Source organism: Oxyura jamaicensis, chromosome 1, assembly GCF_011077185.1.
Source record: "Oxyura jamaicensis isolate SHBP4307 breed ruddy duck chromosome 1, BPBGC_Ojam_1.0, whole genome shotgun sequence".
Classification (NCBI taxonomy): Eukaryota; Metazoa; Chordata; class Aves; order Anseriformes; family Anatidae; genus Oxyura; species Oxyura jamaicensis.
Genome location: NC_048893.1, coordinates 203,724,093 through 203,734,875, shown reverse-complemented (window position 1 = coordinate 203,734,875; position 10,783 = coordinate 203,724,093). Strand labels below are relative to the sequence as shown.

Below are 10,783 nucleotides of genomic sequence, written 5' to 3'. Positions count from 1 at the left end.
CTCTGCCCCACAGCACCTCTGCCCCACAGCACCTCTGCCCATCCCACAGCCATGCCCTGCCCGCCCCACAGCTGTGTCCGTGGCCGCCGGGGTCTCCTCCTGCTCCAAGGTCCGTGGTGCCCCAGGGGGGGTCCTGAGCGTGCTGCTGGGGAGCAGCAGGTCCCTGCCGGCCGGAGTTACCGAGCACTGCCCCTCATTTACTGGTCCCACCTCGTTCCCTGCCTCTGGAGGGGTCGTGGCATCGCGGGGCACACGAGCCCCCCACCCAGAAACGCACGTGGCCGGGTGCTTAGCCTGAAACCCGTGCTGCTGGAAAATGGGGTCAGCGGGACCCCGGTGCTCCAGGGAACAGGGGAGTGAAGCTGCACCTCCTCACCCTCCTCCTCCTCCTCCTCCTCTTCCTCCCCTGCCGGGTGCGCGGAGGGTCCCGTGGGCTCGCACGGTGCTGGAGGGCGGCTTTGACCCCTCTTGGCGATGCGGGGGGCACCTCAGGTCCAGCCCCCCCCCCCCCCAGCTGGGTCTGCAGGCAGGCCTGCAGGGTGCGAGGGCTCCGACCTCCCGCGGCACACCGCGAGCGTCACGCTCGAAGGGGAAAGAAAAAAAAAAGCTCTAAAAATACCCCGGGGCTTCCCGTCCAGCTGGGGCACGTTCGGAAGCGCCGCCGTGCCACCCCGCGTCCCCTCCCTGCGAGCGCAGCGCCGGGGGCTGGCGATGCCGCCCCCCTGGGGGGGGTTTGGGGGGCGGCCCTCGGACACCCCAAAGCTGCAGGTGAGGCGGCGCCGGGCGCAGAGGGTTTTGCAGCGCGGGTGTGTGTGGTTGTGGGGAGGAAAGGGGGCGTCCTCGGTGCCAGCCAGCGCGTCGGGGCTCGGTGCCTGTCTGTGCGGAGGGGCTGCACGGGGGTGGCATGGGGCAGGGGGTGCCTTGGGGACAGGGTGGCTTGGGGACAGGGTGGCTCGGGGACGGGGGTGCCTTGGGGACCGGGTGGCTCAGGGATGGGGGTGGCTCGGGGACGGGGGTGCCTTGGGGACAGGGGTACCTTGGGGACAGGGGTGGCTCAGGGATGGGGGTGCCTTGGGGACACGGTTTTATGGCACAGCGCCGTGGTGCTGCTGCACCCCATGGTGGCCCTTTCGAGACCCACGGTTTGGGACAGGGACCGTGCAGAGGAGGAGGAGAAGGAGGAGGAGGAAGAGGAGGAGGAGGGCAGCCAGGGGTCCCGGTGCAGCTGCCTGGGGCCGCTCGCCGACAGCTTTCACTTCCCGCTGGCGGGGAGGTGAAGCCGGGTCCCAGCGGGTTTCGTGCAGCAGCGGCGGCGCTGAGTGCGTGGGGTGGATGAGGCCTGCAGGGGAGGAGGCGCTGGGTCCCCCCCCGAGGCAGGAGCACCCTGCGGGGCCGCCACGGGCAGGTCGGTGCCCCCTGGGAGCAGCAGGACGGGAGCAGCATCCTGAGAGATGCACCCCATGCCCCAAACCTGTCCCTGCCTGCGGGGTCCTGGTGGCAGGGGCTTGTCCCAGCAGGGACGCGCAGCCTTGGGTGCCGTGGGGGCTGGTGGCACCCAGCGCCACGCCGTGTCCCCCGCCCCAGGCAGCGATTTTGGGGTGCAGCCCCCTCGTGGCGTCGCCGCCCTGCGCTGGGACCCGGCGGGACGGGGCCCGGTTTCCTGACCTATTTTTTGCAGGAGGCAGAAAGTGTGTCAGGCACCGCTGGGGGAAGGCGTCTGCCCACAACGTAACGGGGCTGGAAGGGGCCCTGGGAGCCAGCGGGGGCCGCACCGTCCCCCGTCCCCCGGTGTGTGCAGCCCCCCGAGGGTCCCCGCAGCGAGCCGTGCTCCCTGCCCGCTCCAGGCCCAGCTCGGCCATCCCGTATTTAACGTCTCTCGAAGCCTCGTGCTGCTTGCCCCGTGCTTCCAGGGCTCTCTGTTCCCCCGTGAGGGGGTTCTGTGGGCGCTGACCGGGGTGGGGAGGCCGGGAGCTGGGGGTCAGCCTCGCCTTCTGCCTTGCAGGTCCTGGGAGGGGACGGGGGCGTCAGCGGCCCCTGCACAGAGCACGCTGCCCCGCATTTGGCACGTCTCCTGCAGGGTAACTGCCTCGGGGGCCAAGGGCTGCCCGTCCCCGCTCTCCTCCCTGGGGAAGGACGGATGCCTGGACACGGGGCTGGCTCCGGATCCGTCCTGTTGGTGCAAGGCAGGAGGAAGGAGAGCTTTGGGGCCGCGGGGGAGGCAGGGGCCGTGCGTTTCCCCATTCGTGCTGCAGCCCAGGGCACGCTTCACCTTCCCAGGTTTTACTTCCAGCTGTGGGATGACGGCCCCGTGGCACCGTCGCTGCGAGGGGGAGCTCAGCGGGGAGCCTCTCAGGCTGCCCCGTGCCCTCCTCATCACCTTCCTCCCGCTTCCTGGGTGCTGACCCGTGCCGTGGGACGGGGAGCGGGGTGCACCGCGGCAGGACCACGGCTCTGCTCCCCTGCGGCCACCCCGACTGCCTGTGCACACCCCAACCGCCTGTGCACACCCCAACCGCCTGTGCACACCCCGACTGCCTGTGCACACCCCGACTGCCTGTGCACACCCCGATTGTCCACGCACACCCTGCTGATCCAGGCACACCCGCCGTGCCATGCGCACTCTGCTCATCCATGCAGGCCCCGATGGCGCACCCAACTGAGGGGGTCCCACCTGAGGGTGTCCGTGCACCCCCTCACCACCGTGCACCCCCTGATGCTCCGTGCCCCCTGCCGTGCCGTGCCGTGCCGTGCCGTGCCCAGCCGCCTCCAGCCGGTTCCCACCCCGCGGGGTTCGGCAGCCCGGTGACACCCCCGGAGGGAGGAGAGGAGCTGAGAGGCAGCACCGAGAGCCTGCCGCGAGGCTCGGGCACCGCGCGGGCGGCTTCAGCGAGGAGCCACTTGGAGATTGCGATCGCTGGCAGCAGAAGGGGCTCCGAGGAACCGTTTCCACCCCCGGGTTTTGCTGACTTTGCAAGACGGGACTTGATGTCAGAATGCTGCCTAGGGCCCGGGGTGTTTGAATGTTATTTGCATGCTGTGTTTGCTGGCTTGCCCTCCGCCGTGAAATCCTGAAAATGAAACAGATTCACCTCAAAGCGAAACCCTCGCTGCTGCCGAACTAATTTGACTCGGCAGCAGTGAAAGGCTGGAGTCGTTCCCATGGGAGACCCTGGGGCTGTGGTGCCTCTGGGAGCCAGGGCTCGCTGCGATCCCAGGCCCCTGCTTCTGCTTTTTTGGATGTTTTCTGCTCGCCAGGGATTCGTGGGGGCAGGTTTCGGTGCGAGGATGCAGGAGCTTCCCACTCCCGGCTGGGAGCAGCTCGGTCGCGCCGCCTGAAGCCTCGCTCCCAGCCGCCCGCCCGGGTTCTGCGGGGACTTTGGGGACCTCGGCCTGGGCACAGCCCGGGTCCCGCTGAGGATCCTTGCTCCGTTTAGGCAGGAAGAGGTAAAAATGACCTTGGTGCCGTGGCTTGGTTGCCCGATGTGGCGCGGGCAAGGGCGCGGGGCACCCTGCGGCACCCAGTTCCCACCGGTCCTTCCCCACCACCCGGTCGTGTGTCCCCGGTACCCGCCGGGACCCCCGTGGCGAGCAGGGTGGGGGCTTGCTGCAGACTGGGTGTGAGCCCCGAGCTGGCCAGGCCCCCCCCCGGGGCTGCTCCTCCTGGTGTGAGGCTGAAATCCCCTTGCGTTCGCCGCCTGCTTCCGCGGGGCTTCGCGCCTCCGCCCTCGCCGCCACCGGGGTGGGGTCCCGGTGGAGGGGACGTGACAGCCCTGCCCTGGCCGGGCTCTGCCTGTCCCTCCGTCCCCTCCTCAGTGCCTGGGTCCCCGCCGCGAGCCCTGGGCTCACCGGGTGCCGCCGGTGCCCCCGGCCCCGTGGCTCGATTTCCTCCGCGCGGGTCCCGTGGCGGCTGCGGTCGGAGGCGCTGGGCTGTCCTGCTGAGATAGCGGGGGCCGCGCTCACCCCGTGGCCTCTTGCAGCCGCTCTGGCAGCGGTTATTGCAACACGTTCCCATGCACGCGGGGCTTTTAACGGGCGCCTTGCTCTTGCTGCAAGTTCCTGATCTCCGAGGAGGCATTTGAGGAAGTCCCCGGCACGGCGCAAAGCCCTGCGCAGAGCCCGGAGCGCGGCGCGGAGCCGGGCATGGGCTGCGGGCTGGCAGCTCCCTCCCCACCCACGGCCCAAAGCTGAGCCCAGGTACAGCTCTTCGCCCGCTTTCATCCCACCTACGGAGCCCGAGGGCTTGGGAACGGGAAGCTGGGTGTGCCGGGGGGGGGGTCTGCCTGCCTGCCCTGCCCTGCCCTGCCCTGCCCTGCCCGTCGGACTGCAGGTGCTGAAAGAGGAATTGGGACCCGAGCCAGACCGGTCCGCCGAGCGCTTCGCGCCCCGTGGCTCCCGGTCCTGCTCCCATGGTGCTGCCCCGGGGGTGGCAGCCAGCAGCAGCGCTGCCACCAGCCCTGGCCAAGCCTCTGTGTGTCCCCTTCCCCGGGTGACCCAGCGTGGCACAGGGGGGCTGGGGGGGGGGGCTGCTGGGTGCCTGGCGGTGCGTGCCGGGGATCCCCCGCGGTGCCGTGCCCGGCGCAGAGCCCACCGCCACGGCGGGTCCGGAGGGAGCTCTGCTGCTGGGCTGGGGGGCACGCAGGGGGGAGGGCACCTCGCTTCTCCTGCTCCACTCCGTCTGCCCTGGAAACGGAGCTGCTTTGGGGGTAAATTGGGCCGGAGAGGGAACGTTGGGTGAGCCGGCCCTGCCGACCCGCTGCCGGCTGGGGCTGGGGGCGCGGGGGTGTTGGCGTGCTGAGCGATTCCTCCTGGCTCATGTGGCTGCGCTGGCAGCTCCCCCGGCCCCAGCTTCCCAGGCTGTGCCTGGGGCCGTTGTGGGGTTCGGGGACCCCCCATCTGGCACCGTGTCCCCCTCGGCTGTGGCACGGCGCAGGGCGGCGGCTGGGAGCGGGCAGCACACCCCGAGGGGATGGTGGGCACAAGCTGCCTTTGTGGGGGTCTTCAGGGGGCTCTCCCAGGGACCCTGGGAGCAGGGTGCCCCCCGCAGGGGCTGGGACAGGGGGTGCTGGCGCACGGGCGGGGGCGGATGGGGTCCCTGGTGGGAGCCCTGCCTGGGAGCTGCATGCAGGTGGCCGGGGGTGAAAAAGCACCCAAATATCTCATTAATTTGGGTGCAAGCAGGTCCGGGAGGACATGGGGAGGGGCGGGAGCACACAGACAAGCAGCCAGCCCCCCCCGCTTCAGAGCGCAGGGCTCGCTTGGTCTGCGCTAATCAGTGCTGGGGTCCGTGCTGTGTTCCCTGCAGGGAGTTCTGCGTCCCCAGCATGGGGAAACCGAGGCACAGCAGGGGGACGAAGCTGGTGCTGGGGCTGGCGGGGTCTGTCCCCAGCAGCTCTGGGCTCCAGGCTCCATCCTCCTGGCTCAGAGGCCGTGGCTGCAGCCCCAGGCACGAGGCTCCCCCGGCTCCCCCTAAGTCCCTTACGAAACCCGAAGGCGCTGCCTAATCGCGGGAGGAATGCGGCCGGGAAGCACGGAGGGGGGTTTGGATTCGGGGGCTGGGGGCTCCCTCCTCGCCCAGCCCTGGAGGTCGGAGCTGCTCCGGGCATCTTCTGGGGCCATGCCACCAGAAACCGTGTCCCCAAAAAGGGGACGGGGGGAGGACGGGGTTGGGGGAGCGAGCCGGGAGCTGGGCGCCGCTCCTCAGGTTGCCGCAGCCCGGGTTGTTTCCAGCGGCTCTCCTCTTTCTGGAATTTCCTCGTCTCCTTTCGGGTGGAGGTTAAATGATTAATGGCCCGAGGAGGAGAGGCGGCGAGGGGCTGATGAATGATTTACGCGGCCCACACGTGCCGGGGGCGAAGTGCTAAAGGGCAAAGGCGGCTGCAGCCCGTGGGGCAGGGCCCGCAGCTCCCTCGGGGAGCCGATGGCGCGGTGCCGTGGTGCCACCTCGGTGCCACAGCCCCTCTGCAATGCCCTCCGTCCTGCAGGGGTGCCCCCAGCCCCGCCGCGCCCCCTGCTCCAGGTGCTGCCGGCCCTGTGCCGAATGGTGAGGGAGGGGTCCCCAGGCTGCTCCGTGCGCTCCCCAGATCCCCCCTTTTTGTGGCGTTACGCCCCCCCCCCCCCCCCCCCCCCGGGGTGCTCCAGCGGGGCGCTGCGCGTGGGCTGGGTCGGGGGTCTCGTCCCGAGCCGGGGGAGCCGCCAGGACTTTGCTTTTCTCTCCAAATGCTCCCGGAACCTGGGGTCCCTCCCCGTGCCCCCGCTGTGCCGCGGGGCTCAGAGCTTTGTGCTTGGGGCTGCGCTTTCGTGGCCCCAGGGAGCATCGGAAAAGGGGTTTTCAGGGCTTTGTTTTTTCCTGCAAAAGGTGGCAGAGAGGGGACGGGACAGCGGCAGCGCTGCGTTGCCTTCTGCTTTTCCTCTTCAGGGCCCGGGCCGGGGCAGGGAGCAGCCGGGGGACGAGCCTGCGTGCGCAGAGGCAGCGCCGGACGTCCTGTGACAGCAGTGTCACCGCGCGGCGTCACTCGCCTATTTTTAATGCCAGGTGGCTTTTTTTAGGGCCCGGGCGTGAGAGGGAAAGTGCCCGGCTGCGTGCGCATCCCTGCACGGCTCCCCGCGGGGCTGGCGGGGTTTGTGCTTCTGGGGGGGGGGTTTATTGCTGGTTGTGCACCCTAAAAACATCTTGGGGGGGGGGTGTGGGGGTCTGCGCCGGGCCCGCTGCTCGCTCCGCAGCCCAGAAATGTGCCTCTGCCCTGCAAAGTGCGCACAGCACCACGTCGGGAGGGAGCAGCAGCAGCTGAGCTGCCGGAACCGCGGGGGTCGGCGCGGCGTGAGTCAGACAAAAATGTGACTCCGAGGGCCAGATTTCGCGATCGGCGTATTTATAGCAGCAGGAAATCCTCTCGTTGAGCAGGGCAGAAGGAGCTCCTCGCGAGCCCGAAATAAAACGCGTGCCGGGGTCAGGGCGGCGGGGGAATCGGGGACGCCGGCGCTGCTCCGCTGGTGGCGTTTGGGGACGTGTGGCCCCGCGCCTGGCGTGCCGATGGGGGGGTGGCAGGATTTCCCCTCAGCGCTGCTCCTGCAGATAAGGGCAGTGCTCAGCACTCTGCTTTGCTCTCCTCCTCGGGAAGGAGCCCCCTGCGCCGCCGGCTCTGGAAGGTGCTGCGGGTGCTGCCGGCGGGGTGCTGGGGGTGCAGGACGGTGCTGGGGGTCCCAGCCCCGGTGCTGCTGCAGGAGGCTGAACAGGGGCAGCAGCAGCTTCCCGGCAGCCCCAGGCCCCGCGGCTCCTGTCGGGGGTGCACAAACCCCTCGGCCAGGGGCATCCCCCGCGTGCCCCCGCCTCGCCCTGCGGTGCTGCAGGCTGAGCACCACGTCCCTCTGCCCCGCTGCCTGGCGCACTCTGGGTCTCCCGGGTGGCAGCGGGGCGAGCGCACCGCGCGTTCCCCCGGCACGGCCCCGCGTCCCGGGCTTGCAGATCCGGGTCACCCAGGAAAAGAGGAGCTCTCGCTTCGCTGGCACGCAGCCGGAGCTGGCCCGGAGCGCCCAGCGGTGTGCCGAGAGCCACGGCCACGGGGCCGCTGCTGGCCGCTGCCTCCCAGCCCGCTGCATGGCCGGGATCGGAGTTCAGGGGTGCGGGTGCTCAGCCTCCTGCCCGGAGCCACCAGGAACTGGGGTGCTGAGCCCTGCTTCTCCTCCCCGCCCGTGCCCTGCGCAGTGCTGCGGGGTGCTGAGCCCCCGGGGCTTTGGCTTCCCGTGCCCGAGCATCGCCCCTGTGTGCTTGGTGACACCCGCGGGTGCTGGGTCCTCCTCTGCTGCTGGGGGCAACTTCGGGCTCTGCAGGTGGGAGAGGGGCCGGGGGCTGGAGCGGGGCAGGAGGAGGACTTGGGGGGGCTGAGTCCCCGAGGAACCATCGGCTGGCCCAGGCATGGGGGCCAGCTCGTGTCAGGTCCTGGGCACTGGCCACAGCCCTGCTCCGTGCTGCTGGGTGGCTGCAGAGGCTCAGCCCAGCAGGCTGCAGCGCTCCCGGCACAGGGGTGGCACAGGATGGCATGGGGATGGCACTGGGAGGGCACAGGATGGCACTGGGGTGGCACCGGGAGGGCACAGGATGGCACTGGGATGGCACCGGGAAGGCACAGGGGTGGCACAGGATGGTGCGGGGAGGGCACAGGGGTGGCACAGGGCAGCAGGGAGGTGACATGGGGGTGACACGGGGCTGTGAGCAGCCAGGCAGCGAGCCGAGCGCTTGCAGTCAGAAGCCGGGAGCTGGCCCCGCTCCTGAAACCACGAGCTCGCTCCCCACGCCGGGAGATTTACAACCCGCAGCCAAGCACGCGAGCCTCTGGGCTGCGAGATAAAACCCCGGGGGCTCTGCGGGCACGCAGTGACAAGCTGGGGACAGCCGCGGCCACCAGGGCAGCGGGGACCTCGGCTCCTCTCGGCACCACGTTGCCATGCAAAGGTTTTGCCCAGCGTTTCTGGAGGAGCTGTGGCCTCATCCGCGGGTCCGTGTCCCCCCGTCCTGGCTGGGTCTGTGCCAGGGGCTGTGGCCACGCCGCCACCCAGCTCGCTGGGGCTCCTTGGAGCGCCTCGCAGAGGCTCCGGACCCATTTAGACATCACCCCTGCACCCCCTCGGTTAGCCCCTCGCCGGCTGGGCACCCTCTGTCCTGCGGCACGGACGCAGAGGAGCAAGGGGATGGCAAGAGCAGCCGGGGAGGGGGGCAGCTCCCCCAGCCAGAACCTGCCACGTGCCGTGTCCCCCTCGGCCCTCCCACCCCTGGCACTGCCACCGCCGTGTCCGGATGGCTTCTGAGGGCTCCTTGTGCTGGGACCCAGCCACGGGGAGCCCCATGGGTCCAGCACCAGGCTGTGCCTCTCCACGGCGAGCCCCCGTGGTGACTAATTAGACCCCCCGGGGTGGCTCCAATTAGCACTGGGGCACCTACATTTAGGCTGGCCAGCACCCCCATTCGCTCACCAAACTGGTGGGGACGAGCGCAGTGCTGGGGGGGTGGGGGTGTTACGAGGGGACCCCCCCCGAGAATCAGTCTGCTCAACGCAGGGGGAACCTGCGCTCACCCCGTCCCTCTCCGTCCCCAGGTCCCGACGCCGCGCTGAGCCCCGCCGGGGGGAGGAGATGCGCTGAGCCCCGCGGGCCCCCCGCCATGGAGGAGGACGGGGGGGGGCTGCCGGTGGCCGCCTGGCTGGCGGCCCTGCACCTGGAGCAGTACGCCGACGCCTTCGAGCGCAGCGCGCTGCGCACCGTCCGGGACTGCCGCGCGCTGACGGACGAGGGGCTCACCCGCCTGGGCGTGCTGCTGCCCGGCCACCGCAAGCGCATCCTGCTGGGGGTCCAAAAAGCCTTCGCCGAGCCCCCCCCCGAGGAAGCCGGTGCCCATGAAGCGCCACGTCTTCCGCCAAGGGGCTGGCACCGCCGTGCCGACGGAGCCCCCCCGGTCGCCGCCGCCGGAGCCCGAGGGGGCTGCGAGCGTCGCCCTGCTGCCGCCCCCCATCCCGCCCAGGGTGGGCTGCCGGCCCCCCGTTAAGTTCTCGCCGGCTGCCAGCAGCCCCGAGCCGCCCCCCCCCTGCAGTCCGGCCCCGGAGCTGCCCCCCCTGCCAGCCCCCAAAGCCGAGAGCCGGGCGAGACCCCCGCTGCCTCCTCTGCCGGCCAAGCGTCACCAGGTGGAAGGCAAATGCCAGTCCCTGAAGACCCCCCCGGCCCCCAGCCGCCCGCCCGCGCTGCCCCCCAGGGCCGGGTCCCAGCACGAGGCCAGCAGGTACGGGGCTGGGAACGGGGAGCCGGGGGGGGTGGGGGGGGGGGCGGCGCGGGGGGGGAGGGGGGGGGCGAGCTGTGGGGTCCCTATGAGGGGAGGGTCCAGTGCATCACCCTGGGGGGCCCCCCTACATGCCCGCATCCCCCTGGGGGTCCCACACCTCCAGGATGTCCCCCTGGGGGTCCCCATTCCCCCAGCACCCCTACAGCCTCCTGGGGGTCTCACAACTCCAGTACGTCCTCCTGGGGGTCCCAATACCCCCAGCACACCCCCCCGGGGGTCCCACAATTCCAGGATGTCCCCCTAGGGGTCCCCATACCCCCCAGCACACCACCTTGGGGGTCCCTACACCCCCACACCCCCCTGGGGGTCTCACAACTCCAGGATGTCCCCCTGGGGGTCCCCATTCCCCCAGCACCCCCACACCCTCCTGGGGGTCTCACAACTCCAGTACGTCCCCCTGGGGGTCCCAATACCCCCAGCGGGCCCCCTTAGGGGTCCCTATACCCATGAATCCCCCCGGGGGTCCCATACCTCCAGTATGTCCCCCTGGGGGTCCCAATACCCCCAACATCCCCTCCGGGGTCCCACAGCTCCAGGATGTCCCCCTGGGGGTCCCCATACCCCCCAGCACACCCCCCTGGGGGTCCCACAACTCCAGGATGTCCCCCTGGGGGTCCCAATACCCCCAACATCCCCCCCAGGGGTCCCACAATTCCAGGATGTCCCCCTGGGGGTCCCCATACCCCCCAGTACACCCCCCTGGGGGTCCCTACACCCCCGCATCCTCCTGGGGGGTCTCACAACTCCAGTACACCCCCCTGGGGGTCCCCATGCCCCAGCAAACCCCCCCGGGGGTCCTACACCCCCATCACACCCCCTGGTGCCCCCCACCCCCATCTGACCCCCCCCCGGTCTCCCCGCACCCCGTGGCTGCTCTTGTCCCGGCCCCTGGTGCCCTCTAGTGTCACTGTGTCCCCACTGGGGGGGGGGGACGACGACACCCGCTGGGACGCCCCC

The 10,783-nt window shown here is 70.7% G+C and overlaps 2 protein-coding genes across 2 annotated transcripts in view; one reads left to right on the top strand and one right to left on the bottom strand.

Moving 5' to 3' along the window:
- Window positions 1-4,012, bottom strand: part of CLPB (caseinolytic mitochondrial matrix peptidase chaperone subunit B) — an 88,855-nt gene extending 84,843 nt beyond the window's left edge. The window contains exon 1 of the mRNA XM_035339697.1: window positions 3,961-4,012. Within this exon, the coding sequence (XP_035195588.1) occupies window positions 3,961-4,012 (52 nt within the window). The remainder of the gene's footprint in view (window positions 1-3,960) is intronic.
- A 5,077-nt stretch (window positions 4,013-9,089) lies between these two features.
- The window catches only part of ARAP1 (ArfGAP with RhoGAP domain, ankyrin repeat and PH domain 1), a 23,990-nt gene continuing 22,296 nt past the window's right edge, over window positions 9,090-10,783 (top strand). The window contains 2 exon segments of the mRNA XM_035339577.1: window positions 9,090-9,351; window positions 9,353-9,766. Of these exon segments, the coding sequence (XP_035195468.1) occupies window positions 9,155-9,351; window positions 9,353-9,766 (611 nt within the window). The 5' untranslated portion in view covers window positions 9,090-9,154.